Source organism: Nilaparvata lugens, chromosome X, assembly GCF_014356525.2.
Source record: "Nilaparvata lugens isolate BPH chromosome X, ASM1435652v1, whole genome shotgun sequence".
Classification (NCBI taxonomy): Eukaryota; Metazoa; Arthropoda; class Insecta; order Hemiptera; family Delphacidae; genus Nilaparvata; species Nilaparvata lugens.
In genome coordinates, this window is record NC_052518.1 from 5,733,241 (window position 1) to 5,758,719 (window position 25,479).

The 25,479-nt window shown below is 37.6% G+C and overlaps 2 protein-coding genes across 7 annotated transcripts in view; both read left to right on the forward strand.

The window, feature by feature from the left end:
* Window positions 1–25,479, forward strand: part of LOC111051988 (E3 ubiquitin-protein ligase HUWE1) — a gene marked incomplete in the record, with an annotated part of 177,940 nt that overhangs the window by 62,992 nt on the left and 89,469 nt on the right.
* Window positions 5,007–25,479, forward strand: part of LOC111043502 — a 42,790-nt gene continuing 22,317 nt past the window's right edge. For 3 of the 6 annotated variants that reach the window (XR_005573118.1, XR_005573119.1, XR_005573120.1), the window contains exons 1-2: window positions 5,422–5,569; window positions 15,803–15,961. Coding sequence is in view for 2 of the 6 variants with exons in the window: in XM_039442306.1 (XP_039298240.1) it covers window positions 5,474–5,569; window positions 15,803–15,961 (255 nt within the window). In the remaining 4 variants the exon portion in view is untranslated. Of the gene's footprint in view, window positions 5,570–15,802; window positions 15,962–25,479 lie in introns of all 6 variants that reach the window. The other 3 variants (XR_005573117.1, XM_039442305.1, XM_039442306.1) reach the window with 2 other exon arrangements.

Below are 25,479 nucleotides of genomic sequence, written 5' to 3' on the forward strand. Positions count from 1 at the left end.
ATTTACAAGAACCAGGAGTTTTCCCCTATGCTAACATCCCATTCATCACCTGGTTGCTTGTCGCAATCCAGTGTGATATGCTTGGCAGTCTCTTCAGACTGATTACTCCTCGCGACCTACGTGAGTTTTCTCCTGGCCTTGGTCGAAGGTCCTTCCACTGAGGAAGGGGTGGCTAAGCTGCCTCTAGAGCGCCCGGCCACCCTTGACGCAGCCTCTTGATCCACATTTGTACCTGGAGTTTCACCCATCTCTGGTCTCTTGGGTTTTTCTTTTTGCCCCTTCAAAACTCTGCAGGTCAAAAGCCTCACCTCTCCCAAGAAGTGTTGCCTGGCCTGAATGGCCGCCCTTCTTTGAGCAGTGGTGAGTTTTGGCCTCTCCACCCACAAACTCGTGACCTACGTGAGTTCCACTCCTGGCTTTTTTGTAGGTCCTTCCGCTGAAGGAGGGGTCGCCAAATTGCCTCTAGGGCACCTGGTCAGCCTCTTGACCCACATTTTTTGCTGGAGATTCACCCATCTCTGGTCTCTTGGGTTTTTCTTTTTGTCCCTCCGAAACTGCCCTAATGGGGCAGATCCATGGAGGCATGGGGTTTGAAGGCAAGGCAACTTATGGAGTTGCCTTGGGGTCCCTCTTAGACGCCACATATGTCAAGCAGGGATACTGTGGGTGAATTCTGGTTTTCAACACATTCATGAGTACGATGTTCGACTCAAAGCTCCCCCAACCAAAAGGGGGGTTCAAAGAGGTAAGCTACCCTTTTTCACTTTGTTTTTCATTTTTAATTATTCTTCCCCAATCTTTTTTTATTTTTTAATTGTTTGACTAACTTGAACAATGTATGACGACATGTGTGTACACACATGTTCATCATGCATGTCCTATCGTTAGTGGCCATCCTTTATTAGAGTCTAGCGGAATCCGCGTGCACGCTAGCTATGCAGGATTTAGTCGGGAGCATTCAAATCAACGCCGGACCGAGCCGAGGATTTGTGCAGTCTGCTTGACGCCCAACTCGAGCGTTTTCGGCCAAGCGGATTCTGCCTTCTTTCAGTTTAGTTCGATCTTCGCACATAGTAAGTTGCGCAATATTTGTATTACTGAGCGAATCGGCAATCAGCTTCAGTGCGAAGGCAGGCAGATTCCGCTCGGCCGATCCGCCCGGCTCGGCTCGGCCCGGCCCGGCCCAGCTTTGGTGTGAAATCCGCCCTATGCTATTTTTTCTCTATGTTGAAGCTCACATCGAGCTGTAATACCAAAAGGATGATTATTCTCCAACGTAATTGCCGTGAAGGTTGAGGCATTTGTCATACCAGTGGACCAGCCTGTCAAACCCCTTTTCATAAAATGCTGCCGCAAAATGAGTTTAAGTAGGCTGTGACATTGTTTTGGAGCTCCTCGTTAGTTTGGAAGCTCTGCTCTCAAAGTTATGTCTCGAATTTGGGTAAAAGGTATAAGTTACTAGTGGCTAAGTCAGGTTTGTATGGTGGGTTATCGATGGTGTGCTATATTTTTTTACTAGAAGACTGTTCGTCTGACAATCGTATCGGACAAGTGAAAAGTTACGTTAGGCTCGATGCACATTTGCGACGCTAGCCAGTTGCGTTTTTACAAGTAGTGGAGCGAATTTCTATTGGCAGCCAATTGCAATTCAGTTCACACTTGTTCGTATCGACAGCGTCTCACTGACGAGGGACATCAATTTGTACTCAGCAATCTTCGAGGCTTGGGCAACTTGGCAATTAATCGTGATAGAAAAGTTCTGATTTCAAATTTTCAAAGTTTTTTGTAATATCAGATGTCAGCAATTATTATAAAAATCACAATTATTCATCGGCGGTAAAAAATAAATAATTCGGTTAATAACTAATAGAGATAATACAGAGATGAGGAAATAGTACAGCTTTTTCAAAAAGACCTTTTATTTCTTTTTAAAATACAATAAATCTCTAATATTATAAAACCATTAAAATCAATTGAAAGCACTATAAATTCCAGGACTTACTCCCATCTCCAGGTGAAGATTGAAAATAAATGAACATTGTTTCAATATTTTTCTTGAATTATTCAATACTGATGTTTATTTATTTCGTATTTGTACCTGAAGACGGGATAGAAAAAAGTCCCGAATTGTATAGTGCTTTTTTTAATTGTTCTATAATCATTCAAAGAACGTTATTGTTTGTTTGAAAAATTGTACTATTTCAATTCTTCTATTAATTTACAGTATATATACAGTACATCAATTAATAAAAACAATATAAAAACTTGTAGTAGGCCTACCCTTTATGAAAAACTTGAAAATATTTTAACGACTAGTTTCTACCATAGGTCATTTTCAAGTTGAAACTTTTTAAAGGGTACTACAAGTTTTTATATTGTTTTTATTAAAGCCCATATAAGTGAAGTGATTTCAGTACATTAATAACATATAGAATAAGTATACAGCATATAGAATAAGTATACAGCATATAGAATAAGTATACAGCATATAGAATAAGTATACAGCATATAGAATAAGTATACAGCATATAGAATAAGTATACAGCATATAGAATAAGTATACAGCATATAGAATAAGTATTGTATTTGCCTCCAGAATATAACATGAGATGAAAGAACACCAATAATTCCAAGAACCGGCAGAACAATCATAAGAATTACTTTGAATACTGTGTTGCATAACAATTCATTTTCGTTAGTTTGATGTCGAATATCGCTACTTCAAAGAGCTAGACTATTGTGTTGGATAGCTCTACAATAGTGCTGACTGCTGACAACAAAAACCTAAAAACTGAAAACATATAGCTGAGGCACTAAGCGACTCAATTGTGACAAACTGACTGAGAATTATTTGATTTGATAAACTTATTTTGAATGAAACATACATGACCAAGAATTGTTGGATTTAAACGCAAACATCAATCTAGCCGACTGCTAGCCGACATTCGTAGTAGTAAATAATACCATGTATATTATTTCAAAAGATCTATTGTTCCAATTAGATCGAAGCTCCTATATTTCAGAATAATAAAAATAATCAGAGGAAACGGAAATATAAAGTATGAATGAAGTCGACTAACAATGACAACATAAAAATCATGGGAAACTTCTCAGAATTATTTGAAGCCACATACACATGGGTCCATATGAGTAAAAACAGAGCATATGCTCGTGAGCATGGAGCATAAGGTTTTGCTGATGAGCATTAGGTAGAAGCATAAGCATTTGCTCATTTTTATATGAATAAGCTTTACCTTATACTCTTACCTTATGCTCCTTAACTCTGGAGCAAATGCTCACGTACTTTGAAGATTTTTCATCAGCTGATTCGCCTTTGTGGCCTAACTTTGTTTTATAGCGAAAGGTTAGCGCTAAATATGCAAGTATAGACACCGCTTGTGTTTGGTCGTCTGCTCTGTTCTCTATCATGAATATCATATCATATCCCATTATATTAAACGAGCAATTTCTGTATATCTGTTTATATTTTTATATCTGGTTATTTATGTTCAACGGATCTCGAAAACGGCTCTAACGATTTTCACGAAATTTGTAACATAGTAGGTTTATGATATAAAAATTCGATTGCACTAGGTCTCATCCTTGGGAAAACTCGCTGAATGACATTGAAAGGATAATTCATCCTTGTCTGAAACAGCTGAGACTTTCATCGTCTGTGGATAGTAAAAAGTGAGCGAGTGATTCTGTGGAAAATCAAAATATCGCATTCCCGAAATTCATTTTCTGAAAATTTTGATGAGAATAAGGAAACCTTTCACTCATACAAAGAGAGGTTGGAAAATTTTTACTTTCAAAAAATACACAACACTGTTGATATGATGAAAATATCTACAATTTTCGGATTTTTTTCAACAATCAAATTTTACTACAAAAATATTTTTTCATAAATCGTTCACAGCAGGTAAAAGAGGAAATTATATTGTACATTTCAAGATCAAGTAATGATTTTTATAATAAGGGGTTACCGAGATACATAGCTTTGAATATAAAAATTGGTCATTTTTTGTGTATTGGAATATGGGCTTCAGTACACTGAACAATAAATTTTCCACTTTCCAACCGTATTTGACTTATGATGCATGATTTTGGACCGCCTTGACGAGCCGAGAAGAATGAAGTGTAGCACGATGAAATCTGAGCATTGTGTCAGAAGTTATAAGGGTTTGAAATTTTGATCCTTGAGGTGACCTTAAGCGTGCCTCTCCACTAGAAAATACTGAAATGAAGTGAATCTATCGGGTGATTCTCATAGAACATAATCTTATAAACTTATGTCATTGTGCGAAAAATCAATGGTTGGTGATGATGAGTGAAGCTGAAAATTAGGTGTTTTTCCCAATACAAGGAACATTGTTTGTCAGGTGTACATGGAAATGTATATGATATAGAGCACTGAACCTGATCTCAGATTGTAGAGCATAAAAATACGCCCAGAGGGATTTTCGAATTATACATCTAAATGGTATAATGGATATTGTTGATCAGAAACTAAAATTCATCAATTTTTTTTTTCTTCAAATTTCACTTATTTTTGAAAAATCATAACTCAGTAATCGGAAGATATTGTTGATCAGAAACTAAAATTCATCAAAATTTTTTTTTCTTCAAATTTCACTTATTTTTGAAAAATCATAACTCAGTAATCGGAAGATATTGTTGATCAGAAACTAAAATTCATCAAAATTTTTTTTTCTTCAAATTTCACTTATTTTTGAAAAATCATAACTCAGTACTCATCAGAGATAGAGAGTTCCGAATGATCTCATTTTATTTAGAACTTCATAATCTAGAAAAAAGGCGAGAACAAATTTTTCTGTCCGATTACGAGATTTGGCAGAAATAGCTGAAAACTGGAAAATGAGCCGAAAATACGAGGTTTTTGGGCCATCCTGTATCTAGCACAAGGAAATTTTGCATCTAGAAATTTGTTCCTGGACTTCTCTTATGTACCCAAATAATATATTTCAAAAATCAGAACTACAATATAAATTGCAAGCACACCCCCTTTTTTATGTCTATATTGACTGGACCATAACTACAGATGAGTGACTCAAATTTTTATAATTCCATCATCAAACTAATATCCCAAATCGATTGCAACCAGAAATTTTTCACCAACTAACTGGGGTGGTAAAGTAAAGTTTCGCCACAAAATGTTCAACTTTAAATCAGTTGGTACTTTGAATGAAATCATTTAGTCCTACCTAGCAACTCAAGTTTGAAGGTTTTTTATTGATGAAGTGTATCATCATGTCTCCTTTTGAATAACTTATTCCTTTATTATTTTTGTAGCAAGTTTTTTTAATTGTGAGTATATTGTGAGGAAGGGGTTTTTTCACAAACATTATTGAAAATCTGGGAACCTGAATCCATTAAATTGAAATAGGCATTCAAACTTTTCCATTTGCATACATGAGCATTGATTATATTTTCTTTTTTTTCAGGTTACAGTATGAAAACTAGTGGAATTGTTGGATCTTCAAATATTAGTGGAACCTGTGAAACTGGCAAATCTGATGTAGAGGATGGAGTTGCACATATTCATGAGGTTAGTAATAAATTGAATTCCTATCATTTGACTGAAATTATTGTCTGAAACACAACTTTTTCTTTAATAGCTGCGCAGCTACAGGAACAAGGTGGCACCTATTCCATAGAATAATACCGTACAATTGAACTTTATGTGACACAATAATTTATATCATTCTGATTCTCTGAGACTGCAATAGTATAAATATAATTCTATTCATACTCTGTCCAAACAGGCATGAGCCGCTCATGCTTGCTACAATTTTATCAGTACGAATTCAGTTGATTCTGAACTTGTTGACTGTTTGTTTCGGAAGTAATTGACTGTATCCATGCAGATCTCTTGCCTATTCTAGAATCTTGGGCATAGTCTATCGCTTACTTTTTGTCTTACTTGTCTTAACGCAAGAAGACTGCCAGGGAACATGATACGCTGGCAATGAAGCCAAATACAGCACTGTAATAAAACAAAATACCGTATGCAATCTTCTCTAAGAAAATATTGTGTTTTAGTGAGTTCCTAACAGTGTTAAATTGTCAAAAATAGTTGAATTTCAAAAATAGCTCCAAGTTTTCCAAAAAAATGGATATGGTACAACCAAGTTGCTAACGATGCAAAGTATCTGGGTATGACCTTGTACGTGAAGCTTCGCTGAAGGCTCATGCCGAGAAGAAGAGAGATCTTGAAAAGAATCTTTATTGGCTGAGCGGAAGATACTCCAACTTTCCAATCCGAAACAAAGTACTCAGATATTGAAGCCAGTATGGATGTATGGTTTACAAATTTGGGGGTGTACCGAAGACAGCGACATCAATGTCATACAACGATTCCAAAACAAGGTGCTGAGGAACAATGTGGATTCTCCTTAGGCCTACCATACGGCCGATCGAAACGTGTATGGTGTCGCCTCAAGATGAAAAGTGATCTCAAGGCCGGATTTCGGCCGCACTGGAATCAAGTGAGGCCCGGCCTCAAGACGGATTAATTTTAATTGCTCTTGAGACAGAACTGAACATGAATGGGGAAACCTGGTTTCATCTTAAGGCCAAAACACCCGCTCTTCCCCCTCTGCCATATTTTCTACCCTCGGTCAACACGTTTTGCACGTATTATGGATAGCAAAATCATTCTAAAAATCGATTTCTTGAAAAATCAATTATACCATTGGTCAACATGTTTTGAACGTGTTATGGATAGCAAAATCATTCTAAAAATCGATTTCTTGAAAAATCAATTATACCATTGGTCAACATGTTTTGAACGTGTTATGGATAGCAAAATCATTCTAAAAATCGATTTCTTGAAAAATCGATTATCGAAAAAAGAAATCGATTTCACAAAAAAATCGATTTTTTGAGAGAGTCGATATTCATTTTTCATCCCCACTTGTGCCTCAGTGTGAGTGGAAGAAAGTTAACAGTCACGATAAAAACCGGTTTTTTCAGGAACCGATACTGCACTGATCATCCCCTAGTTTCACTTCAGAGTGAGCTGAATAGTTGAGGAATCAACACATCCCCCAAGCAGTAGGGTCAGTGTGTGTGTAGTAGTGTGGTGTTTTTGGAGTGTGGCATCACATTCGGCTGAATAAATTATCTGCTGAGGCTGGTATAATAATATATGATTATCATATTCCTATTTTCATATTATCATAGTTGTAGTTGATCACATGAAATGAGATAAAAATTAGATTTCGTATTTTCCTCTCTGTTCAAATATGGTAATAATGATATGATCAACTAAGATAATAGAAATATTACCTGTGTAATACCTGTCTAGTCCTGTCCTAGTAGTGCTAAAAAAGTTTCAGGGTTGAAGGATTGAAGGAAATTCAACTTTTATGATAAAATTGATAAGTGATAACATCGCGAAGATTTGTTTTTCTTTTGAATATAACTTCTCCCAGAATCACATTGGTGTATTGTATCGTGTATTTAAGCCACATGTTTCAAAAATTTGCCTCTATGATAACATATGATAAATATTCAAGATCATAATCATAATTATTTTATCTAGCACTATTTTTATAGCATCATAGACAAATTTGAAAACGTTAGACTTAATACACAATAGAATAGTTCAGTGTGAATAGCTCCTTGAATTGAACTATATTTACCTTGCAGTAGTCCTTTAGTGCTTTCGCCAAAGCCAAGCAAGTCTTCTTCTTCTTTGTCTCTCCCCAGTATGCCTTACAGCGTTGGGGTAGCCTCGGTCCACTTCCTCCATTTATCCCTATCCATCGCCATCCTCCTCATCTCCCGAACCGTCTTCCCTCTTCTTCTCCCTATCTCCTCAATGCGATCCTCATATGAATACCTCGGGCGCCCCACCGTTCTTCTTCCCTGTACTCTAACATTTACAAACTGTTTTGCCTTGCTTTCGTCCCTCATCCGTTGTACATGTCCATACCAACCCAGCTGCCTCGTTTCTATTCTTTCCCCAACATCTCTCATTCCCACTTCTTCCCTTATTCTAGTATTTCTTACTCTATCCCTTCTAGTCTTACCAACTGTCTTTCTGTGGCATTTCATCTCCACAGTCCTTATCTTATTTTCGTGGCTTGATTTTATTGGCCAACTTTCGCTTCCATATAGCATGATGGGCTCTATTATTGTTCTGTATACCTGGTTCTTTATCTTTTTATCAAGCTCTCTTTTTCCAAATATACAGTCTTTTATTGCATAGTAGGCAACAGCTCCCTTTCTCACTCTGTTCAGCACCTCCCTATCAATCCTTCCATCCTCCGAAATCACTGTACCCAGGTATTCATATTTCTCCACCTGTTCCATCTCCTCTCCATTCACCATAATATGCATATTATCTCTCATTCCTTTTGACACTGCCATCACCTTGCTTTTCTTGACATTTAATACCATATGCCTTGATTTCAATTCCTCTGCCCATTCAGTTGTTGACTGTTGCAATTTTTCTTTTGAATCACCAAGCAAGTCTCTTGTATTATTTTCCCCAAGCATTGAGGAGAGATTCTGGTGTCGAACTTCATATCTTCCAATGTTCTCCCCGTTGCCAAGTAACGCAATGTTGCAGTCAATTTTTCATGCTGCGTTATTGCTTTCCTCATTACAGAGTCTTGTTTTCAAATTAATGGGATGACCATTCTCAATAATTCCAAATAAGTTGGCTCATCCATTCTTAGATAGTTTTTCACATTTTTTTTGATGACATTGCAACCCTGTCAATAAATTTACGTGGGTGAACTTCGTCCTCTGAAGCCATGACTTCGCCCACATGTTCCTTTTCCGTTTTTTTCTTTTGGACACTGCACACATTATAACAGCAATTGCTTGTTCACCTCAATAGATGACATGTCGTCTTGAACTGAATTTACTATCACAGAATGTATTGCACTAAAATTTGACTAAAATTGCACTAAAATATTTCACAAATCTGCACAAACACCCACCTTCCAATAGAGCTACCGCGCTACTGGATACGGTACTGGATACGCAACGGCCCCAAGGCCGATCGGTACGTGAGTGGGGAGACCGCCATTGAGGCCCGTCCTTGAGACCGGGACTGAACAGTCCGGGCCTTAAGACCGATCGAAACGTGTATGGTAGGCCTTAGTATGCCAGGAACAGCGATCTTCATGGGGACCTGCATGTTGACCTGATGTCTCTAGTGAGGTCCACGTTATAATGACAGTATTTGATCAACTTCGGTTTTGCTATCCTTGTCTATCATTCGACAAAGCCGGTGGTACTATCCTTTTCTAGGTCCACAACGATGCCAATTATGTTTTTGACAGTGTAGAAATATAATTAATTAATGAAGAGAATCGGCATCGCTATCTTTCTATCTTTATCCACTGCCATTATAACGTGGACCTCACTATAGAGGGTGCGGAGAGGCACGAGGGGCGATCCAGCTGCTAGACAATGGAGGGTTGGTGCGTAGGCTCAAAAGGAGGAAACCGTTGGAACTAGTGTAGTGCTTGTTCAAGTAGTGTCCAGTGAAAGAGCAGAGCAGTGATTGCGTGAAATCTAACTTTTAGTGCAGTCAATAGGTGTACTTATTAATTCAACAAAAACAGTAAGAGCTTCTAATGAGAAATTCGCGGTTTCATTTATCAAGTCTTTAGTCTTTATACTAAAAAGCTGTAGTATTGAAGAGATTGAATATATAAAATAGCTATAGAATATAAATATAGAAAGCTATACACCGTGATTCAAAAAGAATACCACAACTTTGAAAATTGATCTCTGCAAAGAATAAACGGAGAGTGGAGCACTATCCGTCATCGATTCGAGGAAGCTCTAAAGTTTTTTGTAGTTGCATATTCCAGCAGGATGTAGCACTACTCCATTGACACTTACTCATCTGTCCGTGCCTATTTGAATGAAAACTATCCGAAGCAAGGGATCGCCGCCAAGCAGCTCGAGACAGAGCACTTCATCACTGGCCTCCAACAAGCCTTCACCTCACCCCTGCGATTTTTTTCTGTGCGGGTACGTTAAAGATGAAGTGTATCGACCTCCTCTACCTGCTAACATTGAGGAGCTGAAACAAGAAATAACAGCAGCTATACAAACTGTTACGCCCGATATGCTACTGTGGGTGTGCAACGAGTTCGAGTATCGTATTGATATCACTCGAGTGTCTGGAGGGGGTCACATTGAACATTTGTGAACTTGTTTTCTAGTGAGTAAAATTTATTTTAATACTCTTCATTTTGATTTACAACCCAAGTTACTATTATGTTTCCTTGATTAAATACAGATTTTCAAAGTTGTGGTATTTTTTTTGAATCACGCTGTATTATAGAAGTTACTGCCGAGATCCACATGCCACCTTTAGGGCCGAGACACATGAGGCGTTTTTCAGACGAGTCGGCATGGCTCGACAGGACAGGAAGCTCTCCGATTGGCTAATTGATTTGAGGTATCAAGAATCAGCCAATCGGAGAGCTTCCTCTTCTGTCGAGGCGTGCCGACTCTCCTGAGATACGCCTTTTGTGTCTTGGTCCTTGGGCTAGTCAATCTTAAGGATGATGTTGAGAAATGAATGAGCCTTCATTATTGATAGTTTACAAATCACCGAGTTATTGGTGGATTAATAATATTCACGATATTTGGTGTATAATATAATTACAATATTTGGAAGGAATACTTGGATGAAAACATTTTTGAAGCGGTCACCCATCCAAAAGCAGTACCGAATGCTTGCAGCAGCTCTTATAAAGCACTTGATCTCTCTCATTTTTGCAATCCCAGAGTTTTCTCTCTTTGGAATCTGTTTGCCAGCTGTATGTATTTTTTCTATCAACAGAAAATAGTTATTTTTATCTAGTTCAGTTAAACCTGAGCTCCTCGCTATGCTATACACATCTACAAAGTTGCCACTATTGAATATAATTTTCACTCGTAAAAGAATTAAAAATGTAAATGTGCTACATTCACACACATCTTCAATGCGTACATTTTGTATTTAATACCAAACTTATAGAAATTACAGAAATTATAGTCACTGGATGACATGCATCTTTCATGCTTCTCTATTAGACTTTTGATTGTTAATCTTGTAAAGGTAGTCATTTTGTATTGATTTACCTACCATTTTTACTTGTAGAGATGCTTCTTATCAACTTATTATTGTATTAGATGATTGAATTGTTTCATGCAAGAAGTGTATCAGACCATCTAATAGTTGCAATCTTATGTTTAAACACCATTTTGATAATGTTCTTCTAAATTTCATATAAATATGCATTTATGGCATATAAATTATCTACTGAAATTATTCCTTCAGTGCTTTGGTAACTTGAGATATTCAAAATTAAGATACACTCATAAAAATCATAAAAATGTTGATAATTGAAATTAAAATGGTGTTATACCATCTTGCATAGAGCAATTCTCAACTATTAGCATCTTGAACCTATCATTGTAGAAAATGGAAAGTAATTGTAAGCTATTACTTGCATCTTATATGCTTCATTTCTGCACTAATCCATAGTTATTACATTTCCAATGCTTCCTCAATTAAAAGTCAATTAAAAATGTGGAAGAAACCTGTTCAAAATATATTTTGTAGATGTGTATACCATGGCGTGCTCTAGCTATTATGATCAGATCACATCAAATCAGATTTTCAAATATTTTATTTGAGACTTGCACTTGGTACTCCTATTGAAAGGGTGACCACTCATGGTCAGTCAAATTAACTCCAATTTATATTCTTGAAATTCACTCCACAGTCGTTCAGAATATTCCTGAAACTAAAGTTCATCCATTTCTCATCATTATCTCTCTTATGCATCATATTATATTGTATTCTATCCATGCACAAGCCTAAGTCTCATTAGAGCATCAATTTCAGCAACGATAGACGATAAAAATAATTATTGACCGAGCGAAGTGAGGTCTAAGATTCAAGTCGACGGTTTGGCATTTCTCTTAATGTTTAAATGTTTATATGTTGTGCATTTACGGCGAAACGCGGTAATAGTTTTTCATGAAATTTGACAGGTATGTTCCTTTTTTAATTGCGCGTCGACGTCTATACATCGTTTTTAGAAATTTTGCATTTCAAGGATAATATAAAAGAAAAAGGAGCCTCCTTCATACGCCAATGTTAGAGTAAAAATCAGACTATAGAATTATTTATCATAAATCAGCTGACAAGTGATTACACAGATTTGTGGAGAAGCCAGTCTATAGCTGTATCTCCATAAGTTCTATAGTTTCAATCAGGTACTTGTGGATGAGAATACTGCGTGAGGTCTACTGTTCACAGAACTACTAGTAGAAATCTTTTGAGATTCTGTGGTATTGATACAAGATAAAATAATTCTATTTCAGACGGTTTGTCTTGTAGAAAAGCTACTTGACATAACCTTACATCAATGATCAAACTAAATTTGAATGATGGGTGTGGTACAGAGGCGAACAAGACCTAACTCTGGCTAGTAAAGGATATCGTCATCTCATTCAAACAAGCAGATCCTGACACCCATATGGATGTATGGAATACAGCTGTGGGGCTGTGCCAGCAAGAGCAATGTGAATGTTACTCAACGGTTCCAGAACAAAGTTTTGAGGAACATCGTTGATACTACAAGCTCCATCCGAAACGCCGAGATTCACATAGATCTGGAGGTGGAGTTGGTCTCATCGGAAATTGGGCGCTTCGCACGCAAACATGCAGACAGGATACAACGGCATGAAAATGAAGAGGTCGTTCTCCTACTTGACAACACACTTATGCTGCGCAAATTGAAGGGGACAAAAACTTTCAAGTTGTGTAGTGTTGTGGAGTGAAAGTGTCAAAAGCAGAGCAGTGTATAGTTTGAATGTGTTTATACATATCTGTATTGCATCCTTTTTACTATGCTGTATTTGGCTTCATTGCCAGCATATTATGTTTCCTGACAGTCTTTGAACTTTTTGACATGTGAAACAAAAAGTAAGCGATAGGCTATGCGCAAAATTTCAGAACAGGCAAAAAATCTTCATGGATTCAGTCAGCTAGTTCCGAATCAACTCAATTTGTACTAATCAAATTGTAGCAAGCAATGGCGAAATAGCATGATCACTGCTGATATGATGACTGACAATGGAACTACCCATTGTAAATGAACAAACCCAAAGTTCAACTCTAAGCTTTGACCTAGTACCTCGAAATTCTGCTGTAATTACTATTCTTCAGAGCAGCTCTAATACTTTCATCATTCAATGTTCATTATCAATTTTTTACCAAAGTGGCATGCCTTTTTATTTTAAATTCACTAAACCTGCACATATAATATTGATAACCTTGTTTCGACTCATAGTTCTTATAAAATATAGATTAATTACTGAATGAAAAGTATTGCTTCCTATTGAAAACTTGTAATGCTCTTAATTTATGTTACAGGAACGAAAATATTGATTCATTATTTAGGGTGTGTGCACAAAAGTGAATCGAGGTTGAGTAGTAAAGGAAAGTGCTAAAAAGTCGTAATTCTGCCTCCTGAAGTATATCTTCATTTTATTTCATTTCACCAAGAACGCCTGATGTTTCAAGTTGCAGCGTTCTTGAGAGGATATGGATAAAAACCTCCTCAGACCGCTGACCTCTCTCTGTGTGCACACACCCTAAACATGCAAAAAGTCCCTCAATATAATAACGATTTTCCACTCTTCCATTTTGTTTACTATTTAATTCGTGGATAAAAGTTGACTATAAAAAAAATATTAAAACTTCAAGGGACATTTATCAGACATTACAAAACTCTAGTGAGTGTAGTTAGTTCAGCTTTCGCAAGTAAATTTTTAAAATTAATAGTCAATTAATCCTCTTTCTTGTTTTCAAATATTTTTTTCTTACTCTATTATTATTCCTCGTATTTATTTTTGTTTCATATTCTATTTTCATTTGTATTCGTTTCTATTTTTACTTTCCTTGCCCTACTACCATAGGTAAGGAAAGTATTGCTTTCCAAAAAAAATTAAGGTACCCCAATTTCAAGTTTTCTATACGTTTCAAGGTCCCCTGAGTCCAAAAACAGGATTTTTCGGTATTGGTCTGTGTGTGTGTATGTGTGTGTGTGTGTGTATGTGTGTATGTCTGTGAACACGATAACTCCATTCCTAATTAACCGATTGACTTGAAATTTTAAACTCAAGGTCCTTATACCATGAGGACCCGACAATAAGAAATTCAATAAAATTCAATTCAAGATGGCGGAAAAAATGGCGGATAATTACTAAAAAACCATGTTTTTCACGTTTTTCTCGAAAATGGCTCTAACGATTTTCTTCAAATTTATACCATGGATAGCTATTCATAAGCCCTATCAACTGATATAAGTCTCATTCCAGGGAAAATTTTAGGAGCTCCGTAATATTCTTGAGAAAAATGGCGGATAATGACTAAAAAACCATGTTTTTCACGGTTTTCTCGAAAACGGCTCCAACGATTTTCTTCAAATTTATACCATGGATAGCTATTTATAAGCCCTATCAACTGACATGAGTCTCATTTCTGGGAAAATTCCAGGAGCTCCGTAATATTCTTGAGAAAAATGGCGGATAATGACTAAAAAGCCATGTTTTTCACGGTTTTCTCGAAAACGGCTCTAACGATTTTCTTCAAACTTATACCATGGATAGCTATTTATAAGCCCTATCAACTGACATGAGTCTCATTTCTGGGAAAATTCCAGGAGCTCCGTAATATTCTTGAGAAAATGGCGGATAATGACTAAAAAACCATGTTTTTCACGATTTTCTCAAAAACGGCTCTAACGAGCCGATTTTTTCAAATCCATACCCTGTATAGTTATTTATTAGCTCTATCAACTGACATGAGTCTTTTTCCTGGGGTACTAATGAAGGGTCCACCCAATCCTTGAGAAATGGACTTTGTAACCTCCTTCTTGTGCATGAGGTAGGTAGTTACACGGTTTTTACTTTTTTTTCTTCCATATACCGTGGGTAGGTAGAGCAGTTTATAAAAAGAACACAGTCATAGTCAAGATATTTCATCTGTAGAACAGCTGTTTTGACGAATTTCAAAAAAATCATCGAATTTCACAATTTACATAAAGGAAAAAGTACTCTGAAAACAATTGTTTATACACATAAGCAGTAGTCTAATCGTAGTTGCAAATATGTTGCCGTCAATCGTCATTATGTTATTCCCCTAAATTATTCTCGTTTGATAATGAGGCTTATAGTTCAATGAGCAAGGAAAGTTGTGTGAGTGTACCACACCAGATTTTTTATTATGTTCTAATTTCATATTTTGTTCTCATCTATTTATTTCTGATGTCCAGGTGGAGACAATATAGTGGGTTTGGATCCGCCACACTTATGGTTTATGACATAATGATGTATTATTGGTATTCCAGCTCAGTCTGTCTGTCCAATGCCACTCCTGGAAGCAGGTGCCAACATGATTATCTGTTGCTGATTGATTGATTGATTCAATGTTATATTATTATGCCGCACCTACATATTGGCCCAACGTGGGCCAGCGTCGGCCAATGTGTGGATGGCTGGTTTGCCAGCGCTGGCCTTCTTTGGCTATCGCTCCGATTTTTTACGAGCGGAGGCCAGCCCAACGAAGGCCAACCAAGGCCAGTGCTGGCAAACCACTCATCCACACTTCTCTACTAATGCGTTCTGTTTCCTGCTTTGTTGTCTCATTTGCTGTTTTTTCTGAGTGATTGACTTGCTATAGGCCTAATTGCTACTATTAATCAGTTTTGTGATATTTTGTTATTGATTTTTATCGTATTCATTCCAGTTGATATTTTCAATTTCTATCATGGATATGTCGCTGGCTACCGCTGGCCTTGATTGGGCACGCAGTGTGGACGCAGCCATGGACCAACGCAGCCAAGCTTACCAGGCTGGGCCAGCGACTCGACCAATATGTGGAAGCAGGACTGAAATTTTTAAACAGGTATGATGATTATGATTTTTGAAGGGACGGATTCAAGGATCCAAAGGTTCAAATAACCCCACACGTCAACCGAAGCTTATTGTGTTCCCAAGTAGTATATTAGTTAGGCAAACCAATACCTGTGTCATTTACAAGAACCAGGAGTTTTCCCCTATGCTAACATCCCATTCATCACCTGGTTGCTTGTCGCAATCCAGTGTGATATGCTTGGCAGTCTCTTCAGACTGATTAGTCCTCGCGACCTACGTGAGTTCCACTCCTGGCTTTTTTGTAGGTCCTTCCGCTGAAGGAGGGGTCGCCAAATTGCCTCTAGGGCACCTGGTCAGCCTCTTGACCCACATTTTTTGCTGGAGATTCACCCATCTCTGGTCTCTTGGGTTTTTCTTTTTGCCCCTTCAAAACTCTGCAGGTCAAAAGCCTCACCTCTCCCAAGAAGTGTTGCCTGGCCTGAATGGCCGCCCTTCTTTGAGCAGTGGTGAGTTTTGGCCTCTCCACCCACAAACTCGTGACCTACGTGAGTTCCACTCCTGGCTTTTTTGTAGGTCCTTCCGCTGAAGGAGGGGTCGCCAAATTGCCTCTAGGGCACCTGGTCAGCCTCTTGACCCACATTTTTTGCTGGAGATTCACCCATCTCTGGTCTCTTGGGTTTTTCTTTTTGCCCCTTCAAAACTCTGCAGGTCAAAAGCCTCACCTCTCCCAAGAAGTGTTGCCTGGCCTGAATGGCCGCCCTTCTTTGAGCAGTGGTGAGTTTTGGCCTCTCCACCCACAAACTCGTGACCTACGTGAGTTCCACTCCTGGCTTTTTTGTAGGTCCTTCCGCTGAAGGAGGGGTCGCCAAATTGCCTCTAGGGCACCTGGTCAGCCTCTTGACCCACATTTTTTGCTGGAGATTCACCCATCTCTGGTCTCTTGGGTTTTTCTTTTTGCCCCTTCAAAACTCTGCAGGTCAAAAGCCTCACCTCTCCCAAGAAGTGTTGCCTGGCCTGAATGGCCGCCCTTCTTTGAGCAGTGGTGAGTTTTGGCCTCTCCACCCACAAACTCGTGACCTACGTGAGTTCCACTCCTGGCTTTTTTGTAGGTCCTTCCGCTGAAGGAGGGGTCGCCAAATTGCCTCTAGGGCACCTGGTCAGCCTCTTGACCCACATTTTTTGCTGGAGATTCACCCATCTCTGGTCTCTTGGGTTTTTCTTTTTGTCCCTCCGAAACTGCCCTAATGGGGCAGATCCATGGAGGCATGGGGTTTGAAGGCAAGGCAACTTATGGAGTTGCCTTGGGGTCCCTCTTAGACGCCACATATGTCAAGCAGGGATACTGTGGGTGAATTCTGGTTTTCAACACATTCATGAGTACGATGTTCGACTCAAAGCTCCCCCAACCAAAAGGGGGGTTCAAAGAGGTAAGCTACCCTTTTTCACTTTGTTTTTCATTTTTAATTATTCTTCCCCAATCTTTTTTTATTTTTTAATTGTTTGACTAACTTGAACAATGTATGACGACATGTGTGTACACACATGTTCATCATGCATGTCCTATCGTTAGTGGCCATCCTTTATTAGAGTCTAGCGGAATCCGCGTGCGCGCTAGCTATGCAGGATTTAGTCGGGAGCATTCAAATCAACGCCGGACCGAGCCGAGGATTTGTGCAGTCTGCTTGACGCCCAACTCGAGCGTTTTCGGCCAAGCGGATTCTGCCTTCTTTCAGTTTAGTTCGATCTTCGCACATAGTGAGTTGCGCAATATTTGTATTACTGAGCGAATCGGCAATCAGCTTCAGTGCGAAGGCAGGCAGATTCCGCTCGGCCGATCCGCCCGGCTCGGCTCGGCCCGGCCCGGCCCAGCTTTGGTGTGAAATCCGCCTTATGCTATTTTTTCTCTATGTTGAAGCTCACATCGAGCTGTAATACCAAAAGGATGATTATTCTCCAACGTAATTGCCGTGAAGGTTGAGGCATTTGTCATACCAGTGGACCAGCCTGTCAAACCCCTTTTCATAAAATGCTGCCGCAAAATGAGTTTAAGTAGGCTGTGACATTGTTTTGGAGCTCCTCGTTAGTTTGGAAGCTCTGCTCTCAAAGTTATGTCTCGAATTTGGGTAAAAGGTATAAGTTACTAGTGGCTAAGTCAGGTTTGTATGGTGGGTTATCGATGGTGTGCTATATTTTTTTACTAGAAGACTGTTCGTCTGACAATCGTATCGGACAAGTGAAAAGTTACGTTAGGCTCGATGCACATTTGCGACGCTAGCCAGTTGCGTTTTTACAAGTAGTGGAGCGAATTTCTATTGGCAGCCAATTGCAATTCAGTTCACACTTGTTCGTATCGACAGCGTCTCACTGACGAGGGACATCAATTTGTACTCAGCAATCTTCGAGGCTTGGGCAACTTGGCAATTAATCGTGATAGAAAAGTTCTGATTTCAAATTTTCAAAGTTTTTTGTAATATCAGATGTCAGCAATTATTATAAAAATCACAATTATTCATCGGCGGTAAAAAATAAATAATTCGGTTAATAACTAATAGAGATAATACAGAGATGAGGAAATAGTACAGCTTTTTCAAAAAGACCTTTTATTTCTTTTTAAAATACAATAAATCTCTAATATTATAAAACCATTAAAATCAATTGAAAGCACTATAAATTCCAGGACTTACTCCCATCTCCAGGTGAAGATTGAAAATAAATGAACATTGTTTCAATATTTTTCTTGAATTATTCAATACTGATGTTTATTTATTTCGTATTTGTACCTGAAGACGGGATAGAAAAAAGTCCCGAATTAGTGCTTTTTTTAATTGTTCTATAATCATTCAAAGAACGTTATTGTTTGTTTGAAAAATTGTACTATTTCAATTCTTCTATTAATTTACAGTATATATACAGTACATCAATTAATAAAAACAATATAAAAACTTGTAGTAGGCCTACCCTTTATGAAAAACTTGAAAATATTTTAACGACTAGTTTCTACCATAGGTCATTTTCAAGTTGAAACTTTTTAAAGGGTACTACAAGTTTTTATATTGTTTTTATTAAAGCCCATATAAGTGAAGTGATTTCAGTACATTAATAACATATAGAATAAGTATACAGCATATAGAATAAGTATTGTATTTGCCTCCAGAATATAACATGAGATGAAAGAACACCAATAATTCCAAGAACCGGCAGAACAATCATAAGAATTACTTTGAATACTGTGTTGCATAACAATTCATTTTCGTTAGTTTGATGTCGAATATCGCTACTTCAAAGAGCTAGACTATTGTGTTGGATAGCTCTACAATAGTGCTGACTGCTGACAACAAAAACCTAAAAACTGAAAACATATAGCTGAGGCACTAAGCGACTCAATTGTGACAAACTGACTGAGAATTATTTGATTTGATAAACTTATTTTGAATGAAACATACATGACCAAGAATTGTTGGATTTAAACGCAAACATCAATCTAGCCGACTGCTAGCCGACATTCGTAGTAGTAAATAATACCATGTATATTATTTCAAAAGATCTATTGTTCCAATTAGATCGAAGCTCCTATATTTCAGAATAATAAAAATAATCAGAGGAAACGGAAATATAAAGTATGAATGAAGTCGACTAACAATGACAACATAAAAATCATGGGAAACTTCTCAGAATTATTTGAAGCCACATACACATGGGTCCATATGAGTAAAAACAGAGCATATGCTCGTGAGCATGGAGCATAAGGTTTTGCTGATGAGCATTAGGTAGAAGCATAAGCATTTGCTCATTTTTATATGAATAAGCTTTACCTTATACTCTTACCTTATGCTCCTTAACTCTGGAGCGAATGCTCACGTACCTTGAAGATTTTTCATCAGCTGGTTCGCCTTTGTGGCCTAACTTTGTTTTATAGCGAAAGGTTAGCGCTAAATATGCAAGTATAGACACCGCTTGTGTTTGGTCGTCTGCTCTGTTCTCTATCATGAATATCATATCTTATCCCATTATATTAAACAAGCAATTTCTGTATATCTGTTTATATTTTTATATCTGGTTATTTATGTTCAACGGATCTCGAAAACGGCTCTAACGATTTTCACGAAATTTGGAACATGGTAGGTTATATGATATAAAAATTCGATTGCACTAGGTCTCATCCTTGGGAAAACTCGCTGAATGACATTGAAAGGATAATTCATCCTTGTCTGAAACAGCTGAGATTTTCGTCGTCTGTGGATAGTAAAAAGTGAGCGAGTGATTCTGTGGAAAATCAAAATATCACATTCCCGAAATTCATAAGCTGACATATAGCCAGCTGTGAAATATAAACACGATCATTTTAGAGAATTGTGTTCTGTTTATCAATAAATAAAAATAACGAGCGAAGCTCGGTGCCCCGATATTGTTCTCTATGAATTGAGTTTTAGGTGAGTTGAGTTCTGAATTTTGAAATAGCGTGAAAAAATGTCATCTCTATAATAATCTTCAGCATAATCTTATAATCTCAATAGCCTTCTTATAATCGTCTACACTCTCATCTTCTCAAATGCCTATTTCCTATTCTGTGATAGCTATCTTTATATCGGATTGGTATCTTTTGTATTTATTCTTTTGTTGGAATAATGGTGATATATATCATGGTTGAATCTAAAAAGAGTTTAATAGTTCTCAACTATTGGTTGTGATCGTATCTGTTATAGTTTCCTCTTGCTCACACGAATTAGTTGAGCCATTTTACTATAAGCAAAAGGTGAAAAGCTGCTTCAGACTAGACTCACCTTTTTTGAAGCATTTGCTTCAAAAGTTGAGCAAATTCTCTAGTTTACTCATACAATTTTGAGCATAAGTTTATACTTTTGAGCAAATGCTCAAACTATTCTTTTGATGAGCATGAGCAAAAGGTTTTGCTCACGTTTATTCATAGAAAATGGCTCAATATTTTAGAAGTATAAGCAGATGCTCAACTTTATTCATATGGCCCATTATGAATAATAGTTCTTAGAATTTGATTCAGAGCATGATGTTATTGATCAAGTACTGTAATAATAGTACATTTATTAATGGACTATTACTTTTACCTCAATGCAATAACAAAGTAGGCCTATGTTATTGTATTAAGATTAACTCCAAAGCATAGGACAGTTTTTTAAATGAAACTTTGAAAAAACATTCGAAAAATGTTGAGTACTGTACATATAGAATGACTTAATATCCAACAGAACCAAAACTTCTTCAATTTTGATTATTTTTGAGAGCGAGTCATTCGACTGATTTGGAGACGCTGAATCCGAATCTGAAATCACAATATCTCTATCACCATTTTTACGCGTTCTAGGTTGTTGAAGTTGATAATAAAACGCGTCTTGCCCGCCCCGACGTAAAAAAGTGGCGGCTGACATGCGTCAGCAGAGCGTACGCAAAGCGTAAGGCCGGTTACAGAGCTCGACCGACCGTCAGTGCGTACGTCAGTCGCGCTTGTCTTGTACATAGATATTTCATGTATCCGTACAGAGCAGGACTGATGGCACGCATGCGCACGGTTAGGACCATGCGTTTTACACTGCGTACGAAGACCATCGGTCAAGCTCGTGCGCATCCGTCCAATCGGTCGACTGACGCGCTATTGAAGCAAATAGAAGCTTTCAGAGCTGTACTGATCAGTAGCCCAATCGCAACATAACCAATGTGCTGACACCTCTGCCCTACAATCAGCTGATATTGAATTGAATAGCATAATGAATGAATTCAATTAATGGTGTCATATTTGAATTCAGAGTTTTTCTATTCATTTCTTCAATCAGTTCTAAATTTTTATTGGAAAAATCATATATTATTATTTACATTTATTTGATCCGTAGCTTTAAGTGACTGCAAGTATTCCCAATGGTGATACAAGCTCGAAATAACTCATCAAAATTTCTGAGGTAGTTGAAAAATGTGTATCTTCATCCCCAAGCAATGATGTATATAATGGTACTAAATTCCCTTTGAGCGACCATCGGGTGAACTTGATATCTACGCCTTTTAATCTTTCGTTTACGAAGATAATAAGCTACAATTAAACAATCTGTAAAGGCGTCCAATTTGTGAGTCAGAAAAACTGATGTATGGATGCGTATGGTCAGGATGGTGCATATGCACTCACGTAAAAAGCCTATGGTCGGTCGAGCTCTGAATGTGTAAAACTGATTTATGGATGCGTATAGTCAGGATGGTACATACGCACTGACGGTCAGTCGAGCTCTGTAACCGGCCTAAGCGGGCGTGCGACGCTGTAATGTGCACTGTTCCGTCCGGAACCCATATACTTCTAACAACTTTCAGAACGCCAGTGACCTTGTTGTCGCTCTGGTCGTAAAACCGCGACTAGAAAAGACGCAAGTGTGATCCCCTATTGGGCATTGAAACCAGCTTGAAGCGAGCGGGAAGTAGACACTGTTTCACACATTCTATGAATTCGATTATTAGAAGAAAAGCTTGTTGATGTTGTCACTTCTATCACTGCAAACATTAAATGAAATAAACTATTTCTCTTTTCGAATCCAACTGTCTTGGAAATGTTTATCTTATTGAATTGGCAAGCATTTTCAGAATGAGTATTTGTACGTCTCACCAGTGATTCCTGTATGTATGTATGTATATAATATGTATATATTTATGTAAGTACGTATAGGAGCGGCCTAATGACCATGCGAGCCTTGCGCTCTGGAGGAATTGTAACAATATATGTTACCAGTATATATATTGATGCCACTAAATACGTTGAAAGCTGAACAGAATTCGTTTCACTCGCTTGTTGTTTTGAAATGTAGCTCTTTTATGAGACCATAAAAATATGAATCAATACCTTAGCTGAACTTGAATAAGTTTGAACTATTGGTTCTTAAAAATGTGATATAACTCGTCAGAAAGCAAAGAATGACTGGGAAAACCAGGCGTGATTTGAGGACTGTTCCAAAATCCATTGAGTAAGTGCATGAAATACCCTATATGTCAGTTTACTCGCGAAAACTCTGGCACTCAAACGTGAGCGTGCTTTGTCGGGTTCGGTGACGACAACCAAGCCCCCCCTTGCACGCTGGCGTCAACGAGTCTCCCCGACAGCCAATCCCCTACTGGTTAAGAGGTTATAGGATGTTACTGGTTAGGTTATCCTAAATTCGGGACCAATACATAGGAGCAAACGAAACGTTGCTCACATCAAGTTGTGAAAACTAATAAAATAGTTCAATTAGGCCCCTGTTTCATAAAAACTTACAAGTCCTGTAATACAGGAACAGCTGATTTTATCGGCTATATTGAGCATGTAATTGGAATGGTGATTCTCCTGTATTACGTGACTTATAAGTACTAGTAGTTCTGTGAACAGTAGACCTCACGCAGTATTCTCATCCACAAGTACCAGATGTCAACTGTTAACAAACTCAGTTCACGTTTGAATTTGTATTCCATAATTATGATATAATTCATCCAGTTCCGTAATGATCTTTCTATCTGATGAAAATTAATTTTTTAAAATCAAAAATATTATAATTTCTCCAGCATTATTTAGTTCATTTGTTTATTTTTATTCACCTATTAAATTAGTTTTTTCTAATGTGAGAATATTCATACTGATGGGCACGCATAATAATACCATGACTGCAAAACAAAATATTGAAACCAAAGACCTTAAAGTTGCGATTAGACCAAATTTATTTAAAAAATGTTAATAACTCAATCCTTTTAGATTATATTAGATTGAACATAACGTTAGTTAAGTAGTTATTATAATTTCTCAACTATGTATCATTAACAAATTTATTTTCCTGCATAAATGCAATCTGTCCATCGTCAGAAATTTGATAATATAGATTTTCCACAGATCTTATATTAGGCTCACTGGCTAATGAAAACATTAATTCATATAAAGGAACTGTAATACAGGTGCATATTACAGGTGATTTTACAAGTGCAGAATTATTTTTATGAAACATAATTTTAAAGGATTGTAAATTTTAATTTATAAGTCTTGTAATACAGGCCCTGTATTACTGGGGTTTTATGAAACAGGCTCCAGATGTATTTCACAATCTGTAATCATTATTAATATGCACAACAAATTTTCAATATGGTTTGTTCAGTAATGACATAGAGAAAATATAGCATAAGAAGATATCCCATGGTTTAGAGCGTTTATGTTCTAAATTTCACTGTTAACCCCAGCCTGATAGTTTACTTACTTCTTTTTCATGAAACTATTTGATTTGTAATCTCTCATTCTGTGCCGTTCTTGCACTCTCAACCGGCCAAAACAGTAATAATAGACAGTAGTCGACAGTAATCGGCTTGAAATTTGGAACATAAACGACCAATACCATGGTTTATCTTCTTATGCTATCTTTTCTCTATGGTATCACCATGAATGATACAATATCACCACAAAATGAAACAGTATCACCACGCATGATACAGTATCAACACAATATGATACAGTATCGTCTCAACTATGTCATCTTCTCTCCATGGTAATGCATTCTTGAGTTTGCATTACTCATCACTCCAATCAGAAAACTTCATTAAATTTAATACAACTTCAGTACAGAAGTATGTATCGGGAATTATTTAGGTTGTAGCTACTATAATGATGTCGTCGTCGTCTTCCTACGAGGATTAGGCTATTTGCCTGTTCCGACTTGAAACTGCCAATGACATCCATCTTTTGCGGGATACGCCCACACTTCTCCTCCCAACCACATGAATACGACATGACTGCCCTGGGAATCCTGTCGCTCTCCGTCCTTTCAACATGATCTTTCCAGTTTTGCCGATTCTCTTCAATCTTCTACCATATGGAGATTATGTTGAGCTCGCTCCTTATATCGATTATAAAGCCTATCTCCCCTTGTGCACCCTTTTACTGCTCTGACGACAACCAAGCCCCTTGCACGCTGGCGTCAACGAGTCTCCCCGACAGCCAATCCCCTACTGGTTAGGAGGTTACTGGTTTTCGGGACCGTAGACGACAACCAATCCCCTCGAAAGTGGTTTTTAAAGGAGCTCGGCTGACGGGGAGCTTGGTTGGCGCGTTCCCCTTGATAAGCTCAACTACGAGAATTGGGATAGGGACTATAGTGTATAGTTATAATGACAGTATTTGATTAACATTGGTGTTGCTATCCTTGTCTATCATTCGACAAAGCAGAAAGCGCTATTTATACCTCCACAACGTTGCCAGATCGTTTTCTAACAATGTAGAAATATAATTAATTGACAAAACTTTCAATATCAATTATAAAGAATTTTCTTTTAATCATTGAAAATATTTCTCCTGATGAATAGAATATAACTGGTTATTTTAAACAAGAATTAACAGTTAAATTAGATCAGATATACCGGTATCAACTATCTTCTATAGACGGCAGTGGCAAGGCAGAGAATCAGCAACGCTGTACTCTTATATTTCTCTACTGTCATCATAACGTTGACCTCACTTAGCATATGATGCTAAATTGCGGAATTGAACCTCATAAATAATCATTTAAATGAAATTATCGACAGAAATTT